The sequence below is a fragment of the Pimephales promelas genome, chromosome 14 (genome assembly GCF_988280905.1).
Source record: "Pimephales promelas chromosome 14, fPimPro1.hap1.1, whole genome shotgun sequence".
Classification (NCBI taxonomy): Eukaryota; Metazoa; Chordata; class Actinopteri; order Cypriniformes; family Leuciscidae; genus Pimephales; species Pimephales promelas.
In genome coordinates this window covers 25001621-25024332 of record NC_142782.1, presented here as the reverse complement: position 1 = coordinate 25024332, position 22712 = coordinate 25001621, and the positions used below count along the sequence as shown (strand labels likewise).

Sequence of the window (22712 nt, the reverse complement as noted above, 5' to 3'; positions counted from 1 at the left end):
AATTTATATGTGTCTCCAATATTTTCAGCAGTATACAACCCTTCAACTGTTGATCCAGGCAAAACATTTGAGTTTTTTCTCCAGGTGGGGACGGTATAAACGCTGTTGCGCGCCACAGCACAGGCGCACATTCACCAATCTATCTACGCACTTTTGAGAACGTATCCACAGCAATGGGAGTGTCGGGTGACGCCGGAGCTTCGCTCACCGAAACGGTAGGCTTAAAGAGACAACAGCGAAGCCGGGCTAGTCTTTAGTGGGGAATTAAATCACTTTCCAAAGCATAAATAAAGGACCATGTCGCGGCATACTACATAGGGGACTCACAAGCAGGTAAAAACATCTTTATGTTTCCTCAGGAGAAACATTCCGTCCTCGTTTTAATCGAAAGACTGAAAGGTTCGCTGCTAGACGGCTAATGTGATGTTAGCTAAGTGGGTTGCTAAGCTAGTTCATTTGTGGAGGATTATTATCATGTTTGTCAAACAAGCCTTGGAGTTGTTTAGCTGGTTTGTCGGTATTTCCTAACCTTTTCGGTTATGAAAAGGAATATATTTAGCTTTAGATGTGAAATTAAATCCATTTCGACGTGTATTTAGTTCATATTTGACGACTCAGCTAGACAGCCACTCATTTTAAGGACGTTTTTAAGCCACTAGCCAAGAAGGGGCTGAAAGAAAATATTCCGAATGCCTTTAAAGACATATTTGATGTTTAAAGACCTGTTTAAGTATGTAATCTTTGCTAGGCCATGATAGGAAGCTTTCTACACTTCATCATGAAAGAAAACAATAACGTTATATGGACGGATGCTACACTTACAAGGCCAGGATTGGTATAAATAGATTTGTATTTTACATTTTAGACTTTGTACATCTGATTTGGAAATCTCTTCTGTCAGGGCATCATCTGTGCATGTTGAACACATAAAGGTATTGAGATCTCGTGGATGTAAGGTTTAATTTTTTGATAGGTAATACATGATTTATGATATTTCTACAGATATTACTACATTTTAAAATAATTGATTGCCAATTTTGTTCAGTTATCGGGCTGGAAATCTGTCATAGCAAAATTGAGGAGTGTTAAACTGTATCTCCCAGTTTCACATAGATTCTTAACAGTATGGAAAATCAGACTGTGTTTAAGGAAGTTAATGACCAGGGAGCTCTCTTTCTCGCTCTTTGTCTCTCAAAACTCTTTGAACACCACACAAGGCCTTATACATCAACACAAAAGCAGATTTATGGCACCAGCTTCTCTCTTTTGCCCATCTGAGAAAGTAGAAGTAGATGTCTCGATTTTTACGCAGCCTCTAACACTTGCATGTTTCCTGTTTGAAAGCTAAAACACAGTTGAACTGTGCTGCCTATGCTATGCTGAAACCTGGTTTGTTTGGTTTTTTTTTTTTTTTTTGATATTTTTATCAGATAAGCAGAAATAAGTCGTTAGCTGGCTTGTGTTTTCTTGTAGGCAGTGCAACTCAAAACAGCTGTGAACACTAACTTGGCAACCATTATTAGTCAGGCAGTCTTAATTCCAGATTATGCGGCATTACAGTAATCATTTTGGCTTTATCTAATGCACTTTTGTATCAGGTGTTTTTTATGATGATGTTCCTGTGTTATTTGTGAGATTCATCTGTTAATCTGTTATAAATCTAATTTTTTTTCATTTTTCACTCACATCTGCAATGTGTTTCTTTGTTAAACTTCCTTCAAGCATTGATAAATTGTTTCTAATCTAAGTAGTAGTTGGAAACATGCCCCATAATCAGCACTTGAACACTAGTACTTGTCCACAGATCTTGTAATTACATCTGATCCCTATCGGACTGTTGTGATCCCTAACTGACTTGTGGCATGGTTTTCCATTTCGCCCTTGTAGAGCTTGTAATCAGCATTTTTTATGGTACCGTGTGGGGTAGTGACCAGCAGACCATCGAAAGACATGATAGACTGCCAATCTTGATCCGGCTGAATGCATTATGTGCCACGGTGTATGACTAAACAAGGCTGTTGCTTGCTTTACTTGAGGTTATTCATATTTTCAGGCTATAGTTTAAGAACAGTAGGCCTATATGTCATTCATTTCCTGCTTTTTAAATGCCTTACACAACCCTCTGTTTATTAGTCACCTTTATGTGGCTTCTACAGTGGGCCAAGTGTTTGTTATAATGATTGATTTCATATTGAGAATTGATGAATACAAATTGAGTCCCTTTCATAAAGCGGTGTCCAGCACCCCTTTTAACCGTTACAATAGCTAAGCCGGCATGATTGATTGGAGATGCAATTATTTTGCTGAATGACGGGGCATAATTTTTCATAATTCTTTTTTGCTCGGGCTAAAGTATTATTATTTCCTCCGACTAGAAAAACGAGCCGTGCATTAATAATCTAATGCATTGAAGCTCTGATGCATTTGCCACTTGCTGAAAAAAACAGTGCCTTGGATGTTGAAATTAAGTAGTGAAAATCCCTCCCAAGTGTGAAAGATGTGTTGTTTTTTTTGCTGAGCTGATTGTGTATTGCTCATCAGCTCTGGTCTGGTATCCTTTTACAGCCAGTCAGGCAGCCATTGATCTTTTTAAGTGCATTTTCTGAAGGAAAGCATGACAGTCTTTCCAATAGTTCTTGCATTACCTGCTCCGAGTTTCTTTTCCATTTACATTAACAGCAGTGCTGACCCTGGATGGGAAGAGGGGGTTGGTGTACAGCAGAGATCTCTGACCTTCTACACCGCTTCCCCTCTCCATTATCAACCACACAGGTGTCGTCAAAATTCCTGTTGGAATTGGAAACTGATACAGGCACTGTTAGGCTTGTAATTCTCAACCGTTCTGTTCTCCACACCTTGAAAAAAAATTCCCATGCTTTGAAGGCAGACCAGCAAAATCTGTTGGTGTAGTGTCATAAACTCTCTTGCTCTTGCCAAAACTGTGACTGTGTGGGATTCTTTTATTTTTCTTTCTCTAAATTAACATCCATTTGTTTCTGTTCATCCAGTCTAGCATGCAATACTTTGTCTCTTGCTGTTATTGATTAGGTTTATTGGACCTTGAGGTAATCTGAAAATGGATTCCATGCACACCGAGGATCAGGATTATTGTCTGCGCTTTATAATATCCTGTCTTGCCTCTGTCCATCATCATGTTTCATGTTTATTTTTCTAACAGAGGACTCGCTTTAAAAAAAAAAAAGGAATTTCTATCAAAATATTAAACTTAAAGATTTTGTAGACTTGTAATGTTGTAAGACGTTTAATTGTATAATTTTATTTTTTATTTATCTTGCCATGAATATAGCCTTTGATGCTGATATGGCATATTATTATTATATATTATGTTGTTATTTCCCCCCATGAATAAGCTTACAGGTCTACTGGCCACAGACTCGCTTTAAAATTGCATGGATAACTTTAGAATTTAAACTGCACCATTTTTATATTGTTTTATGTTTAATTGTGTATTTTATTTGTTTTTTTCCTCCCATGAATATAGCATTTGATGCTGATACGGGAAAAAATGTATTAATGAATTAATTAAAAATGCATGGTCATTCAAATTTAACATATAGTAGGATCAAAACATGAAATAATGCTCTGGGATGGCTCTGTTTGAAGTTTAATGACTGATATATCAAGAATGTGCATGATTGATTGATTAATTTATTGATATTAATTTGTACTCCATTTCTCTTTTCAATGTCTTTCAGGCATCCAGAGAAAGTCGGACTAAACTGCTCGAACCTGTTACCCCTGGTTCTGTCTGAGTCTGCTCACAGCAGTGTTAGAACATGAAGAATGTTCCCAGTATTATCCAAGACTGACTTCAAGGAAACCATGTGGAGCACAAGGGGACGTTCACTTGTTTGGTGCCACTAGCAGGAATAGTGTATGTCAGTGTTGAGGAGCGTGTGTGGGTGGATGTGTGAGTGCGTGCATGTGCGTCTGTATGTGTGCGTATGCTAGCATAACCTGCCTGCTTCAGGCAGTGACATGCTACTCTAAGGACAACTGCACAGTAAAGGAGTCCCATCCACCGAAGGATTAATGCAAGGACGGCGCTATCGGTGATACCCACCACGTCTGCAGAAGACATCTGCTCCTCAAAAATCACCAGTATATAGATACTTTTAAACCCCTTCACTCGTTTGGTCTTCTCTCCATCATCCCCACGTGTTCCCTGGGGGTTGTTTTGAAACTTCTCTGTTTTGCATGGCAGGGGAGTAACCGTGGAGAGGCCGGGGTATCACAAGCTTATGGATTTTGACAAGAGAGGTGGAAAGGTAGAGACAGAGGAAGGGAAAAGGATGTCGAAAGCAACTGGTAGTAGGACTGTACATGGGGGCCGTGGAACGGGGCCCAACTCTGGGGTCCTCATGGTTGGCCCTAACTTCAGAGTTGGGAAGAAGATTGGCTGTGGAAACTTCGGTGAACTGCGGCTGGGCAAAAACCTATACACAAATGAATATGTGGCCATCAAATTGGTAAGTGCTGTTGTGAAAAGCAAAGTATTGAAAATGCAGCATATTCCTTATATTTATGGGTATATTATATTTATACATTTTACAGACGTCCTCTTTTTAATATAGAGCAATAATTCATCTTAAATAGCCTTTTTGCTTCTGGTTCTGCTTTTGAATCATGATGACTGTTTAAATATTATGCTAGGCAATATTATTTATTGGACTTTCAGAGTTTTGCCTCCAGACGTTCATATTTTAGGTTCACGTAACACGTAACGTAAAATGGTATGCTTTGCAATGCACACCCACAGCATCCTGGTAATGCACTGTTGATCAGTTGGTCCTCACAAATTGTTACAAGTTACTTTTATGTAGCTAGCTGCAAGTGTAACTTTAGAAAACCCATTTGTGTAATAGCTAAAGAGGAAGGCACACAGACAGTCCCTGTTCAACTTTCAGAAAGTGCAATGAATCATTATGACTGTTAGTTGACGTTTACTCGATTTTTATTTCCTCTTAATTAGCAAATAAGACGTGTATTGATGGGTGGCATTATGGAGTTTTCATTTGCGAGAAAAATGATGCCAATTATATTTTACGTTTTGCTAACTTTGGCTGGCTGTCAATGTAAGGTAGAAAGTCTTTTCTTAATGCAGAGAGGCAAGTGGAAGTTAACCTAAAGTATGTTTGGGGCTGTTTCTGGGGCTCTACGAGAAATGCGAGCGAGTTTAGGGCTTCACTTCTAAACAGGCAGACCGTTTATCCATATGACACAGTAAAGTATTGACTGACCTTGTGGTGAGTGATCGTTATGACGTAACTCACACTCTCTGTGGGCTCAAATTGGCCTCTAAAACATGAGTAAACATGACAAGGTCCTTTGAGTAAATGGGTGTCCAAAATCCATTTTTATCACAGGGGCGCTTCTCTCAGATTTTGCTGTCCGGGGGACTATCATAGAGAACTTGATTTCTTCAGATTTTCATTCACGTCATATCATAAGCTTCTCTGATATGTTCAATTACACTACAGCTACACCCAAACAGAAGCTCAAAGTCCAGTGCTATTTAAAGTCCATGTTGTGTTTTATTATTTGATGGGAGTTTTATAGGGATCATTTTAAGCTGTTGATGGGAGGTCTTCTGTTCTGGGAAATGACCGTCAAGTAACTTGGCACCATGAGAAAGGGATTGTCATAGATAGTGTGTGCACACTTAGTCGCCCTCCTCCCCGGATCCTCCAGTGAAGGATATGATTATCTTTGCATTAGTAACGTCAAAGGCTTCATTATCTTTGCATTGTTGCCTATCAAAGTGCTTTTTAACCGCTCAATGTGATGTCAAGCACTGTAATTTTAGTGCTAAAATTATTTAGTAGGATGATGCACCCATGCCACTGCATTTCTCTCCACTTTTCCGGCTATAATATGGCTTGAATAGGGCTGGTCAGTACGGCTAATAAAAAAGCTCAATAGTTTTAAGCCTTTTAATGATATTTATTTATGCCTTTACTCACTCATACACATGTATTTTTAAAGTAGTAGAGTCAAATTGTTGAATGTAATCACTAAAACTGCACACTCTTTAAATTCCAGGGTGTTTGAATCCGATGGAATGTAAGCTTTTAAACAGTCATAACTTCATATTTTTCAGCTAAAACCCTATTGTATTTAATCAGTAACTTTTCATTAATGATTGAATGCACAAAAACAGTTTTAAAGGTTTGCATGTTTCCATGTTTTTACCATATTATTACTTCATGTTTTTTTACTAATTTAAAAAAATGGATTCTTTTTCAAGAATGACAGCAAAAAGCAGTGAGCTGCAAGAAAATATATATTTTTATCAATATTTTAGATACATTTTACTTGAATATATCATTGCATAAAATATTTAAGAACATATGAGAATTACCAGTATGAACTCCATTGATTTTAATGGATTTAATTATTAATTCATTTGAAAGTTCTGACTCATGACTGCTCAAAATTCTATTATGAATTAAACCCACATTTTATTTTTCTAACAAACCAAAATAACATACTCTGAAATGTTTTCATACAAAATATATTCATTTTAATTGCATAAACTTTTACTTTCATATGAAAAATTATATGATAAACAACCTGCTGTTTATCTTGCAATGATTCATCATAAAACTGGCAGCAAAGTGAAATATGGACCGTGATAAAAAAAAATCAAGATTATTTTGCATAGAAAGTTCAAAAGAGAATTGATATGAAATGTTTTTTTAATAATATAAAAGAATTTAATGTCACTTTTGATAAATTAAAAGGGATAATTCACCCAAAATTGAAAATTCTTGAATCATTTACTCACCCTCAAGTTGATCCAAACAGGTATGAATTTCATAAAAGAACATAAGATATTTTCAAGAATATATATGTACACTCACCTAAAGGATTGGAAGGAACAGAAGGAACACCTGTTCAATTTCCCATGAATGCAATTATCTAATCAACCAATCACATTGCTTCAATGCATTTAGGGGTGTGGTTCTGGTCAAGACAATCTCCTGAACTCCGAACTGAATTTTAGAATGGAAAAGAAAGATGATTTAAGCAATTTTTAGCGTGGCATGGTTGTTGGTGCCTGACGGGCTGGTCTGAGTATTTCACAATCTGCTCAGTTACTGGGATTTTCACTCACAACCATTTTTAGGGTTTACAAAGAATGGTGTGAAAAGGGAAAAACATCCAGTATGCAGCAATCCTGTGGGCAAAAATGCCTAGTTGACGCTAGAGGTCAGAGGAGAATGGACCGACAGATTCAAGCTGATAGAAGAGCAACTTTGACTGAAATAACCACTCGTTACAACCGAGGTATGCAGCAAAGCATTTGTGAAGCCACAACACCCACAACCTTGAGGCGGATGGGCTACAACAGCAGGAGACCCCACCGGGTACCACTCATCTTCACTACGAATAGGAAAAAGAGGCTACAATTTGCAAGAGCTCACCAAAATTGGAGAGGTGAAGACTGGAAAAATGTTGCCTGGTCTGTTTCGATTTCTGTAGAGACATTCAGAATTTGGCGTAAACAGAATGAGAACATGGATCCATCATGCCTTGTTACCACTGTGCAGGCTGGTGGTGGTGGTGGTGTAATGGTGTGGGGATGTTTTCTTGGCACACTTTAGGCCCCTTAGTGCCAATTGGGCATTGTTTAAATGCCACGACCTGAGCATTGTTTCTGACCATGTCCATCCCTTTATGGCCACCATGTACCCATCCTCTGATGGTTACTTCCAGCAGGATAATGCACCATGTCACAAAGCTTGAATCATTTCAAATTGGTTTCTTGAACATGACAATGAGTTCACTGTACTAAAATGGCCCCCACAGTCACCAGATCTCAACCCAATAGAGTATCTTTGGGATGTGGTGGAACAGGAGCTTTGTTCCCTGGATGTGCCTCCCACAAATCTCCATCAACTGCTAGATGCTATCGAATCAATATTGGCCAATATTTCTAAAGAATGCTTTCAGCACCTTGTTAAATCAATGCCACATATAGAATTAAGGCAGTTCTGAAGGTGAAAGGGGGTCAAACACGGTATTAGTACGGGTTCCTAATAATCCTTTAGGTGAGTGTATGGGTAACCAAACAGTTGATGGGCCCCATTGACTTCCATATTATGGAAAAAAAAAATACTATGGAAGTCAATGGAGTCCATCAGCTGTATTGTTAAAATATTGTTAAAACAGCTGAAAATCGCCATTTTTACAATAACATCTTTACAATAATTATCTTCTTTTGTGTTCAGTAAATAAAGAAATGCATACAGGTTTGAAACAAATTGAGGGTGAGTAAATGTCAGGATTTTTATTTTTGGGTGAGCTAAAATTGATCAAAAATGACATTTAATCAGAGGTGTAAAGTCCAGAAAGTAAAAGTCCTGCCATATGTCTATTCCACCCATGAACTCAGCCAGCTGATTTCGCTTTCTTTCTTTTTTTAGCTTGTATAGCCTAGTTTGTATAGTTATTTAGGCATATCTGCACCTGGAGCAAAGGTCAACTCCTGTTTCACTGTTTCCTAACATTTGAAAAAGAAAAGAGCCTAAAGTCAGGCTTTGCCCTCTGATGAAATAAATTACTAGAACAGCAGTAATGTGGGAGAAGGAAAACAGCAGTAAAGTGGGAGAAGGAAAAAAAGAGAGGAGAGTTGGAGAAACAACAGTAGTTGGAAAGAGAATAAAGCTGATGAAAGGTTCTCTTTGTTCCCTGGTTCTTGTCGACACAGTGCTCCAGTCAGTCCATACTGAGAGGCTCACGAGGGACCCAGAACAGAGCAGAGGAGTGGAAACACCACATAGTTTCTCTCTCTTTCTCATACGCACTTGTGCTGGGGATCCCAGTTGTGTAATACATGTATGACAGCTTCCAAACAGCTTTTGTAGTAATACGAGAGCTCTAGCTTGTTTGATCAGACATGTGTCCACAAATCTCGGTTTGTGATTTCTCTTTCTTTCTGCAATTGGAGTCCAGACAGAGCCCCACCCATATACAGTCTCCTCATTCTACATTCTCATTCATCTATTTATCATTCAAGACCGAAAGCTTGGGAATGTCAGAAATGGGCATGTTAGCAGGGGGAACTTATAAATTGGCGCAATTGGCAAGAAGTTTGGTTTTGTCATGGTGTTCATTAGCCCTTGCTTAATAATTAAGCGTTAGATCTCTATTGCAGTGATTGACCGCTTCCGTCACATGATTGAAAGTAGTCACGCTGCTCATAGAGAGTGTAAGTCACAGCTGAATAAGATCTTCATCCATCTAGGATGGTGGATAACCAAAGTGTTCGATCACTGTGTAAGTAATTTTATGTCATGACGGGCATTGCAGCCCTCTATACTCAAATTAGAGTTGCTGTTGACTAGTAATTTTTTAATTTTTTTTTTTATTTTACTCGCCAGACTTTTTACATGGTATGCAAGAGCAATGCAAAGGAAAAAAATCTTAAATAAATATAAAACTTACATTTCAAACGTTATTGAAGTTGAACAGTCTGTAATAAAATCTGAACAAAATCAAACTATAAGCAATACCACAAATAAACATAATAGATCATAGATGCTAATGAAATAAACAGTGGTTTCAGGTAGATTTACACTGCATAATCTTTGCTGTATAAATTAAATATTTAATCCTTATTACAAAATGTATTCAGTCAAGAGCAGTGAGTCTTTAGTTGTTTGATTAACGTTAATAACAGACAGCAGCAGAAATATATTTGGCTATTTCGGATATTTCGGCCTACTGAGACTGTTGCACATGTTACGTAAACTGACTGTTTACTAGGATATTCGCCAAAACAGGCAGGTTGACAATTTTGTGTGATATTGTGTGGCAGTTCAGTATTTGTGGTGTCATAAATTATAATTTAATGTTCATGACGGTCCCAATCAGAGTAAGCATTGCTGTTTGAGCTGTGTGAGCTAAAGCAAAAGATGACCACCATTAAACTGAAGTGCTTAACCACTGCGTTAATTAATTTGACCAATGCTTATAAACAAAGGAAATATAATATTGCAACTTACAATTGGACAAAAGGCTGTGAAAGCACATGCGAACGGTCATGAACGTGTAACTCTTATGTGGATGTGCTTTAATATATTATTTACTCTTTGATTTCTAACAGCTGAGCTGCATGCATTTGTTTTTGGAAAACGGAATAAGATGTCGATCATGGATGTATCATGAAAGATTCTGCAATGAGTTGTCTGTAATGTCCTGACAGAAAGCAGAAGATTGATTAAATCAGAGTAGATTAGGCCTGTCACATCTGCTCCTCAACTGCAGTGTGGATGACGGCCTGCTCTGGAATCCTCTCTCATTTCCCTCGGGCTGCTAGCACTAGTGACAGTGGTACCAGTCCGTGTATGAAGCTCTGCTGTTAGACCCCTGCAGCTGTTCTCCCTCCATCTGGGACTCTGAAATCTGATCTGAAATCGAGGGGTTGAAGGAGGTGGACACAGACCAGCTGTTTCTGTCTTCTCCAGACTCCTCGACACCTTTGCCCATATTTACTTCAGGCTGATTGCCCTAAACAAAAAAAATATTCCATTTTTTTTTCTGATTCCGAAATCAATCAGTTGTAACTATAGTATCATGCACTTCCGTTAGCTTCAAATATTTGAGATAGAAACATATCATTTTGGTATTTGCACCAAGTTTTTTGAAAATTTGACATGAGTATTTCCTATTTGCTTTCTTAATATTTTTGTTATTGTGCGAGCCTGCGAGGGTCATCAGTGTATGTTAGTCTAAAGATTTTTTTAATATATAATAGTTTGTCAAAATGTACTTTCTAAGCTTTTGAAATTAGTTTTCTGCTGATAAATACTAAACTGAGAAAAACATGGTATTATTAACCCTTAATATAATCATGATCCAACTTATTTTTATTGATAAAAAATAATGCATTTTCTATTAAAATGAAAAACAAATATGGAATTGAAATGTTTAATTTTGTCTTTAATTGCTGAATTCACAAGCAGAGTTGCCCATTTTTGCTACTTAAATAATTGGTAGAATTAGTGTAGGCCCACGGTTACTAGTCAATTATTTAGATTAGTTCCTGTTTTTTAGAATAAGTAGTTTTGTGTAAAGTTGCAAACTCTAATAAGATTTGGCAAGAGGGTCATAAAGCATTACTGGAAATAATGTGCAGGCTGTATATATCCATAGCATTCTTATTCTGAGGGCTGCTGGCTGTGCATTGTGCAAACTTCCTCCTTCAGGCCATGTCAGCGATTACGATGCATCCCCACCTGGCTTTTCTAACACCTCATCAAAACATAGCCTACATAAATACACAATTGGCATTGCAGATGCTCCTTGGGGCCCAGACGTGCTAGTTAATTTAGTTTGCTGGCACATTTAGTCAATTTTGCTTTTGCACCTCCTCAAGCATCTCTTGCTTGAATTCTTTACTTTTTGAGTCCACAAGATATCATTTCAGAGTTACCAATTTATTCCAGATGATTAGCTCCTTGAAAATGTCAGCATATGCAAACATTGAGGCTGTTACCAGGGCACAGATTACATATAATCTCTGTCTCGAAGGTCGTTATGTGGACAATCTCACAAATGATAGGTTATTTCAGAGCAATAGATGACGTTATGCCATGAAATCACTCATCTGTGCAATGTTAACCTGTTTAGTCTTTGAAATAAAAAATATATTTTTGGAAGGTTAATAGACCCCAATTTCATGAGCCGTCACCTGTTATTGGCTAATTGCATAGCTAAAAGATAATGTGCAGGGCTGTGATTAACGATTATTTTGGTATTTCGATGATTAATCAGATTTTTTTGTGATAATAAAAATAGGCCTAGTGTATTTTAAAGTGACTTAAAATACATAACAATAACAACACTGCAAAACAAAACTCTATGAAACTCAAAGCGCACTAGACTTTATGCTTTATGCTTTACCAAATGTTATTGGAAACCCAAACAAACCCAATACATTAGAGACTCAGATCGTGTGGACCTGCATTTACTGTGAACGGAGCTGCTCTGAAATGCATATAACTAATGTAATAAGGGTAGGGTATGCTATGCAATGTTGTTCATAAACACTTTTTGTTATACTGTTTGAAAGTCTACACATCCGGATAGCAGTCAATAATAGATGTGGTCTAAATATTTAAAAATGTACGTATATCTTCTTCTAGGGGTGTAACCATACATGTAACCATCTTATGCTTTCAAACCTAACTTGCTAATGCTAGCCTCTGCTAATCGCCTACCCTACCTTTAATTAAAGCGCATATTGAGGCTATTAAACCCGCAGCGCACATTTAATTTAATCGTAGCGTAATAACAGCCCTAATAATGTAATACAACTCGCACATACAATCATTCCAATGTATTTTTTTTTTAAATTAAGTAAAGCCTGTGGCCAGTGATACATTATCCTAAATGCTAAGATGTATTAAAGTCCTCTAATGGAGCCGATGATATTATTGATTACAACTGACTGACAAGGATTAACTCTGTTCAGGCTCTCACAGTAATTTTTGGGATTATATGTTTCATAATGGAATGGGAGTAAAGGCACAGAAAGTGACATTAAAATTAGATCATGGACTCTTGAATTATTTCTGCACAGTCATCATCTCTCGAGCTTTCTCTCAAGCTCTCAGCGCATCATCTCTCAAGCTTTTTAATGACGTTAAAGCTTCAGTTTGTAGAAATGCTTTTCGTGGTTGTCCCCTCTTGCTTGCCTACAGTTGACTCATTTGGGGAGATTATACATACATACATACTTAAATTCAGCCAGTTGAAGAGGAAATGATACTGACCCATTGATGTCATCAGTTACAGTACATAGATGGGCCGTATATTATATAATAATGTAATCAAGTGTGGGTGAAATGATAAATAGTGGAAGGAGTCAGTCAACATGGAATTAAATGTGACCTGTTTATTTAATTACTTGTTTCTGTGCTTATTATGAATGTTTGAGTAATTAGTAGTTAAATTTTTAGTTAATGTCATCTAGCCCTCTTATTTTTCAATCACTCCTATTCTTTTCCTATTGCAGCGATGTTTCAATCAATTCCTGTTGAATATTTTGTTGAATATCCCATTTCTCTTCTTTAAATTTCCACTTTTAATTCAATGTGTTACTTTCTTTGTAATTAGAAATTTACTTTGTTTAATGCAAATTGCTTCTACACCATTTTTTGCGTATTTGTTGGTAAAATTGGTATATACAAATACTTATATTTCCTACCTTCCATTTGACTTCAATTTTCAATTTAGTTTTGAATCGAGTATTGTCTGTGGTTTTGGGTGGAGCTGTCCATTGGTGTTGGGACAGGGCCATGAATTCTTGTATTTGGACAAGGCACTGTGCTCACATTAGGGACCTGTGCCAATGCCTTGGGCATCCTGTTTATTGCAGTGATTCATGATGATTCTCATTTGCATAAACAGTAACTGTGTGTCAAACGTTTGCATGGAATTCACTAACTGCTTCAGATCATTTCCATCTCATTAAATAGAAAACTGAAGGTGAAGGCCTTTAGAACCTGTTCTCAGAGATTTGAATACATCATGGGTAGTCACTCACTCATGATTGATTGGATTTATATTAAGATGCGTAAAGTGATAGTTCACTCAAAAATGAAAATTCTGTCATAATCTATTCACCCTCAAGTTGTTCCAGTATGAATTTCTTTCGTTTGCTGAACATAAAACAAGATATTTCAAAGACAAATAACCAAAATGTTTATGTACACCATTGATTTCCAAAGTTTACAAAAAAAATAGTAATGGGGCCCATCAGCTGTTTGGTTACCGACAAAGAAATGCATACAGGTTTGGAACAGTTTGAGAGTATTAGCATTTTCATTTTTGGGTAAACACTCGAAAAACGAGATGGTGAATCTTAAGGGGTTTATCCTAATAAATAAATATGAATATAATATTTAATTTCAAGCTTCTTTAGATGTTTATCATATGCTTATATCTTTGAGTTATATAAAAGAAAAATTCCCCCTTCACTTCACTTTAACTGAGAGATTTAGATGGACATTCTGGTTTGCCTAATCTGTCCGAATCCCCTCATATTCTTCCTGGAAAGAGCCGTGTGTGTGTGTGTGTGTGTGTGTGTGTGTGTGTGTGGGTTTGACCACGATTACATCACAGCTCAACAGATGCAGCTCTGCCCCGCTGTGTCTGCTCGTTTTCTGAGCAAGTAACATGAGCTGGATTGAACCATTAGAATCCAGAGCATTGAGTCCATTACTACTCTACTGATTTTACTTTCCAGATCCACAGTAAGCCTTTTTTAAGAGGACTTTTATTCAGCAAAGATGCAATAAATTGATCAAAAGTAACAGTTAAGGCATTTATAATGTTTCCAAAGATTTCTATTTCAATTAAATGCTGTTGTTTTGAAATTTCTATTCGCCAACGAATATTGAAAAAGGTTTTCCGGATCAATATATTAGAATGGTTTCTGAAGGATCCTCTAACACAGAGGTTAAGGCTGCTGCAAATTCAGCTTTACCTTCACAGGAACAAATTACATTTTAAGTTAAAATATTATTATATTATATTATGTATTAATCAGAGAGAAATTCATTTAGACAAAATTAAATATTTAAAAATATTAATATTATAAAACATTCCTGATATAATGTCAAGCATCTAGGTTACTTGAATTTTTTTTCCAGATGTTTTCCATTCAAATGAACTAACTAATTGGATAGTAAGTCCACCTGGAGTTACCCGGGGTTGTAGTGGCCGTAATTACCAATACTTATTTCTCTTAAAGGTGTATTACACAACATTTCATGTTAAAAATAAAAATTTTTCTAACCCATACATGCTTAAACAATTGCCTGATGGGCTGAATGATCACTGCGATTGCCTCTATAATCCTGTACAGTAAATTAAAAAAGAGGGATTCGGGATGGAATTTGAGACTGTGCGTGACGTGGCTATGTTTGGCAGGTTTGTGTATACGCCGCCATTCTCCGTATCAGCGAAGACAACTTGAACGACACAATTTTAGTCAACTTTCGACAAAAGAAGAAGATGGATTCAAAGTGACTGGCTTGTAGTTCATTCCAAACCCCAACGCAAACTCCACGTAAGACAAAGAAAATAAAACTTTTGTCTAGTGCCAAATTGGAGTCAGGCATCGGAATAAGACGAGAGTCAACATCGGGAAGGCTTTCAACAAATGGAGAGATCTCCAGTCTGCTCTAGGGCTTAAACGGGATTCTATACAAAGTAATAACTTATATTGTTCATGAACGTGTTTCCATAATATTACAATCAGAAGTGGATACAGGAAACACATAAAACAGTTCAACTTGGAGATAGATTAGTGTTGTCACGGTACCAAAATTTCAGTATTCGGTACCGATACCAGTTAAAATTCACGGTTCTCGGTACCAATTTCGGTACCAAAGCTTAGTTTAAATTTACATATATTTAAGTGTTTATCACGGTTACAAGTATGGAAACTGTACATTTGTATTATAAACACTTTAGAAAAAGATTAGATAAAATGACCTAAAATAAACAATATTATACACTAACACATTTTTAAAGTTGTTTGTAAAGTTTTAATCCATTATTTATTTAATGCACAATGAATTAAGTGAACAAACATTAACAATCAGGTGTTTGTAATAAATAACATTTTCAAACATTAATTAATGTTGTAAAAATATATTGTTCACTCAATGTGTTGATAACTAAGTAATGTTTATGAATGGTATCTTTGTAGCATTACCATAAAACATGTTTTATTTGACTTGACTGTCCTTTTATTAATCTAAAACTGCATTCATATTTAATTTTAAAAAGGCTTTTTAAACCTGCTGAGTTATAAAGGCAAGAATACGCCTAGAACTGGCACTGACATTAAATGACAATACTAATACCAGTAGTACTCTGGTGTCGGGTGGATACTACTGTGCTCATGTACTCATAAAACTACCCCGAAAGGACTTTAGAGGCCGTTCACATGTCGCGCGTGTTTTTAAATTATATTTTTGCGCGTGCTTATTCTTTCCAAAGCGCTTGCTCTCACGCGGCGTCTGTCGTTGCTATGCAACGCCAACGAGTTTTTATTAGGAGCGCGCTTGAATCACGCCTATATTTGAAATTGCGAATTTGCATGTAATCGGCCTCTTATGGCAACGTGACATTAGCCTAATCCAAAATATTTCCATATGTGGCTCTTTCCTCCTTTCGTTTCAACAAGTGGATTCAGAGAGAGAGAGCCATATCAGCGTTATGAAGAGGACGCAACTGTGCACGTTTCAGACATCGCGTCTAGAACAGAACTGGACGAACCTGGTATTCGGTACCTAGAAAAGCTGGTACCGTAACATTTTTTTTTTTTAGTACCGACTTGGTACCGAAGTACCGAGTTTTTTGACAACACTAAGATAGATGGAAACAAAAACCAAAGTTTTCTAGCCTACTACCCCTGTTTTCCCCTCACACATAAAATGCCTTTCCTTTCATATATTTAAAATGACTTGCAGATTTATAACTTTATTACCTCTGAATACATTATGACTAAACAAAAGATTTGTGCGACTGTTGGTTCTTTGGTTATTATGAACAGCTTGTGCAAGCATGCGTGTGGTACATGAGCGTGCACACCTGGTTGCAGTTTTGCTTGTCACCAGAGGGGGCGTAGTTCTGCAAAAACTCAGAGACTTGCGCAATGCACTTTAAGTCATATCTGGCTGTATTTACATGATTATTCTACACAATGGGCGTCTGATGTTTGCATTACCAGCCCGAGAGCTGTAATGTCAGAGCCATCATTACACTATTAACGTCATGTTTCATGCCCTGGTCTTTGGTATGATTTGGTATGGTAGCACAGCTGTGGTCAGGTGGATGCTACTAAACGCTGAGCTCTGGGTGTTAGCAGGCCCTGGAAGATAAAGAGGCCAGAGTCAGACTGCTGAACCCTGTAACGTGACACCTGATTGAGGACTCGCTCAGTGTGTTCTGTTACAGATCATTAACCACTGGAAAGTTTTTTTTCCAAGCAATCTCTCTTGACTTATATACAGGGTGCGTGCAGGGATGGATTCTTTATAACAAAGAAAATTTGGGAGGGTGACAAGACTGTGTTAAATTGGTTGTGGGAACTGATACAGTCTTGTTCTGGTGTTTACTTCTCTTTTCAGTTTTCAGAGGAGCACATGTGCCATCTGTATTCTTACAGACTTGATGATTTATCTTAAATAATGTGAACAAATAGCTGACTTGACATTTGTGATAACTTTCTGTATTGTGCTTGGATTATGTCCTTTCTGTCTATCCCTTATCTCATTTTATATATGGCTAATTAATTTACTAATTTATTGAATTTTATACTTAAAATATAACTTGAATACTAAATAAATAATACTTTATTTATGGCCACACAAACTATGCAACAAATTGCGATCACTTCTCTCCTGACTGCCACCACATCCTATATTCACAGACTCAAATATCAAATGAGCTGTTAACCACTTCAAACGTTTTTAATGAGTTTGAATTCAAGAACTAAATCAGACAGCAAGCAGAGCTAGGACAAATGTCACACTTTTCAGTGAAGACTGACTTAAATTTTGTTCTGTTCCTCATGCAAGGCTTATTTAAAAGCACTAGTCACATTGAAAACTATACAAAATGCAAAAAAGCTGTGGATTATTGTCATGTTTTTGTATGTTTAGATTTGATATTCTCTGATAACTTTTCTATATTACTCTAATTCCTAGTTTTTCTTTTTCTTCTCTTTCAGGAGCCGATCAAATCCAGAGCACCTCAACTCCATTTGGAATATAGATTTTATAAACAGCTGGGAAATTCAGGTAAGCCTCACAGCCTTTCGAGAATCGTGTGCTATATGGTTTATGAAAAGCGCCACCTCCTCATCCTGTGTGAGACTGATCATCGTTCAGTTGTGTGCTGAGAATCATGGGGGCGGTGATCTCCAACCTTTTGATGTGGCTTTTTCACCCATCAGCAGCAAGTGACAGTGAAAAGGAGGGTCTGAAATGGGATGGAGATTAAGGAGTTATAGGTTACCCAGGGGAAGTCCACCATAAGAAATGTTGTGCTCAAGTTCTTATTTATTGCGTAATGACTAAATGTGTCCAGATTAGGAAAAAAATAGGCTTGTTTTATGAATGAGGTTATAATGGATTCAAGCTGCGTGATTTGGCTGCTACTCCCTGCCATTTTTATTGTAATTACCATACATGTTGTGAAGCCAGAAGGCTGAACTTTGATCCTTTTAAGGCCTAAAATGAAAAGGATGAGCAGCTTGTACAAATCCTTGGTGCATCCATCCATTTGATCACTGAACCGGAAGGTTGACTGGCATGAAGTGCGGCTCTTATTCACAGCGACTCGCAGCCACCCCGCAATGCAATGATCTCATTCACCGAACGCCTGTCTCCACAGCCGGGATCTGATCTCCTGCCAGATCATCGGAGCCACTGCTGCCACCCCTGCAACATTAATAGCCAGTGAAAGTGCAGGCGTGCAGGGCAGGCCCGCTATATTTATATCTTCATGGCTGGGTTGCCATTATCGAATGTCCAGCACGTGACTGATTCCTTTCAAGAAGAAAGCCATATGTCCAGGATTGTGCTAAGAGAAAATAATCATGGCCAGCTATCATGTTGAACATTTCTTTTACTTGACCCTTAACTTTAGCTTTTCTTTTGCTTATCTGCTACAGACTTATGTGTTTTGCAGTTCAGTGAGTGTTAGATTATCCTCCCTCTCTGATGCCTTTTTGCTGGTGCATGTAGTTCATCCTGACCCTGGATCCAAGGCCTAAATCAGAGGATACAGACATGGGACATAACAAAAGACCACTTGGCTCAAAATGTGAAGAGATTTTCAGCCCTAACAGATGAATGAATCTTGAAAGTGGAAGGAATTTTTGTGCTGCTTTCTTATTCGTTCTAGAAAATGTATTATTATTATTTTGAAATGTAGTTTTAAGTTACTCACCCTATGATTTTCAATGCGAGACTAAATCTTACACAACTTCGCCTTCTGGTAATGCATATCCTTCACTTCAAAGTGAACATTACTTTCCAAAGCAAGCTCGAAAGGTTTTATGAAGCCTGAGAGGAGATAACCAAACCAGACCTCCAGCTTTCCCAAAGAATACGTTGAAAGGATATGCCATTGTGAGACTTGTCTTAAGCCACCGGAGAACCTGTGCTCACTTAAACCTGCAGCTAAAGAAGAGTGTTAATTCTCTACTGTCCTGGAAAAAGAGTTCAGGTCATGTTAGGATACTTTTCTCTCTGGGTGTATTGCTCTTTCTAACTGCGCTCCATTATATGTCACGATCCCACTTTTAACATAAATAGGATCTTTGCTTTTCCCATCAACAGTTTTGCACCTTAAATGTCATGCACTTCTATGCCTCTGTCAATTATTTAGAGCCTGAGGCGTTTTAAAGTGCAATGGAGAAATTGCTGCTGCTGTGTTCGCTTGTTTTTTAAATAGCTTGTGTTTAATGTTTAATTGCTATTGTGCTGCTGATTAAAGCTTTCGAGTTATTTTTAGCTTTCAATCGTTGCGTTCAATCTCTGACATTTGGGGAAAACAGGGCCACGGCACTCTCTGCAGTGCAGACTGTGGATGTTTTATGCTGCAGGACAGATAACCCCAGCCCTCTCATCTCCCGATTCACACTGGGACTTGCGCCGCCCGGAACGATCACGTTTCAGTCCTTGATTCTTCTCCACTGTCCCGGTAATGGAATCAGGGCCTTGTTGTTCTCCTGCTGCATGCTGAATCTTTAATATGCAAGTATTCATTCGGGCATGTGTGCTAACTTTGACATTCCAGTGCGTCTGCGCTGAGAGGACGTGTGTTTGATGAACAATGAGTTGTGTTGTTTTCACTCAGGCTCTGTTAGTGATGTGAGCAAGTGGGTTTTGAAATGGCAGAAAATCTCCTTGTTGAACTCTAGCGTCACTGCACAGAGGTTGGTAAAAGTGGAACAGTGTGCAAATTTTTTTTTTTTTATAATCGCTGCATCCAAAATCAAACACTTCCCTTTCCCTTCCATATAGTATGCAAAAAACAGTATGCCAAAAGAGTAGTATGTCCAAATACATAGTAATCGAAAAAAAAAAAAAAAAACGTTACCCAGTACCCAGATGACCTACTATTTCGACCAAGATTCTGAGGTGCACATAATTCAATGGACACTTTACCATCCCATGAGGCCACAGGAGAGGATTTATAAATGCAAGTGAAGTGACGCAACTGACACTGGTAGGTCATGTGACAGTAACAACATGGTGGATGTGGTACGTCCCAATTTCATTCATACTGGCCATATTCATACCAGATAGAACATATTATTTTCATGATAGTAGGTACTACATAGTGCAATTTCAGATGCAAGGAATAGCTTTGAGAAACTCTAATCCTTTTGTTTATTTATGCATTTATTTAGTTGTGTGCTTTGATTCGTATATTTAGTTTAGTCGTTGTCTTATTGTTTCTGCCTGTTTTTAGATGACCTTTGCTGTCAATATTTAATATTGTACAACATTGTTGTGAAGCCTAAATTGAACTGCCAAAAAATATATTTTTTAGTTTTTAGGTTTATTTTAGATTTGATTATTATTAGTGTTTTTTCAGTTATCATATTTACCAAATTATTGGTATTAGTTATAATGTTATCGGTTCATTCCGGTGAGACATTATAAGTGTACAAAAGTATCTAAATACTTTTATGGCCTTTTGTATTTACTACTCATCATCATCACAAGCCCCTCTGTTGTAAGTTTTATTTTGCGTACTGCATGGATAAAATGGACTGTGCTTCCTCTCATAGTCCTACTTTCTGCCACTATAATAATTGTTCATATTTTACATTTCTTTGGTATAATTTGAAGCACTTTAAGAACTTGCGATGGCCTTGTTTACAATTCAAAGAAATGTTCTAGCTGCGCATGGTTGTAATTTTCCTCCCTCTGATTGCCGAGTTGGCGTTGGGTTTAAAACCTTGGATCTGTTGCTTTGATGAGTCAGCTTCCTGGCTGCAGTCTTGCCATGGGCACATCCATCATAGCTGTGGTTTCCAAACAGATCCGGTTGGCTAAAGTGCAGGCAGGTGTGTGCGCGTGTTCGGCAACCCCCACCCGTGGGAATGACGTTTGCCGATCAGGTAAATCCTTCTATAATCCCCCCTGGAGCTGTGCTGTCCTAGGCTCGTTGTCTCAGGGTGTCTCATGTGCTTCTGCATCTAACCATTCGGCCAAAGAACACACACGTGGGACTTGGCACAGGCGACCTGGAATTACATTGGAAACACTGGCAGTGGGGAGCAGTTAAGAACGGTGTCCTTGAGGTCTTGTTTTGTGGAGTCACAGCTTTTTTTTGGGACAGCAAAAAAAAAAAAAAAAACCTAATCCTGCACAACAGCTGTTATTTGTACCAGACTATTATGCTTTGGTCTGTAACAATGCACTTTAAATAGTGTTTTATTTTTGTGTGCTACATGGTGCTAGAGGTGAATGATAATAGATTGTTATAAACATATAAAATATCATAATTTTTTTTATTCTAATATTTTATTATAATTTAGATATTTGTAATTACAATAATATATTTTAATGCCGTTTATCATTTATTTTGACATTTATTTTAATTTTAAGTTATTTATTTAAATATATCTGCCTGACATCCCTAATTTTAACCCAAGATATACCCTTAAAAAAATATAGTCTTCTCTCTTTTTAGTTGATAAAAGTTTGCAAACCTGCCCTTCACTCCCTCAAACTTCATTGGGAAGTTTTGCTGACTATATACGATTACTCGATAAAGAGTGGTTGGCCCAATATATTTTGTTTAATTTCTGAAGTTATTTACTCTGAATTATCACCTCTATCTCCATGTTTAATATCGTGTTAGCAGCAATATCTAAGGGTATCCAAACTTTTTTTCTTTAATATACAAGCTCTTTGATTGAACAGCCATAAAAGCACTGTTTTACATAATTGCTGTAGAAATTGAAAATGTACACCAGCATATGTAGCTTCAGCCGGTATATCACCCTCTACTGTGCTATATACCATTTGAGACATCAAACAGTTCTGGAAGTAAAACAGTTCTGTCATATTTTCAGAGTCATGTCCATAGTAACAGAAAAAAGAGTTTTGGTTGTTGCAAGGCTTATAGTGAAATGATCTCATTGAGGCAACTGGCTTTGGTCAGTTAATAAAGTCTTGGAGTGACGGATTTGGAGAATCTTCAAAGGCACAGTTCTTCAACAAACTTAATGAAATCTGTCAGATTACAAGAAACAATAGTGTCACCGGACTGAGCACAGTGTTGAATGTGTAAAGGGAAAGACCTGAGGCCAGTACCTTGGCCAGGAGGCACCAGACTCCATAGTGTTTTGAGTATTTAAAGGCACAACATGCAGGGTTTTTTTCACCATAAGAGGGTGCAGTTTCCAACAATAACAAAGGTGTAGGTTTATGACGCAGTGGTGAGCTGAATGATGGGACTTGCTGTCAAACTGATGGATCTAATAATGTTTATGGGCCAGTGGTATGAAGCAAGACGTGATTGCTAAAGAGACATATCATACGCGAGTCCCGTGGATATAAAGGAATAAGAATATTTAATTCTACTGTACTACCCGCAAGTGCTGGATTACTCGCACTGGTCAGTTTATTAGACGAATTAAA

At 37.5% G+C, this 22712-nt stretch overlaps 1 protein-coding gene across 3 annotated transcripts in view; it reads left to right on the top strand.

The window, feature by feature from the left end:
* The first annotated feature begins 91 nt into the window (after window positions 1-91).
* Window positions 92-22712, top strand: part of csnk1g2b (casein kinase 1, gamma 2b) — a 32075-nt gene continuing 9454 nt past the window's right edge. For 2 of the 3 annotated variants that reach the window (XM_039677491.2, XM_039677483.2), the window contains exons 1-3: window positions 196-333; window positions 3717-4490; window positions 17777-17846. In XM_039677491.2, the coding sequence (XP_039533425.1) occupies window positions 4263-4490; window positions 17777-17846 (298 nt within the window). In that variant the 5' untranslated portion in view covers window positions 196-333; window positions 3717-4262. Of the gene's footprint in view, window positions 334-3716; window positions 4491-17776; window positions 17847-22712 lie in introns of all 3 variants that reach the window. The other variant, XM_089119715.1, reaches the window with a different exon arrangement.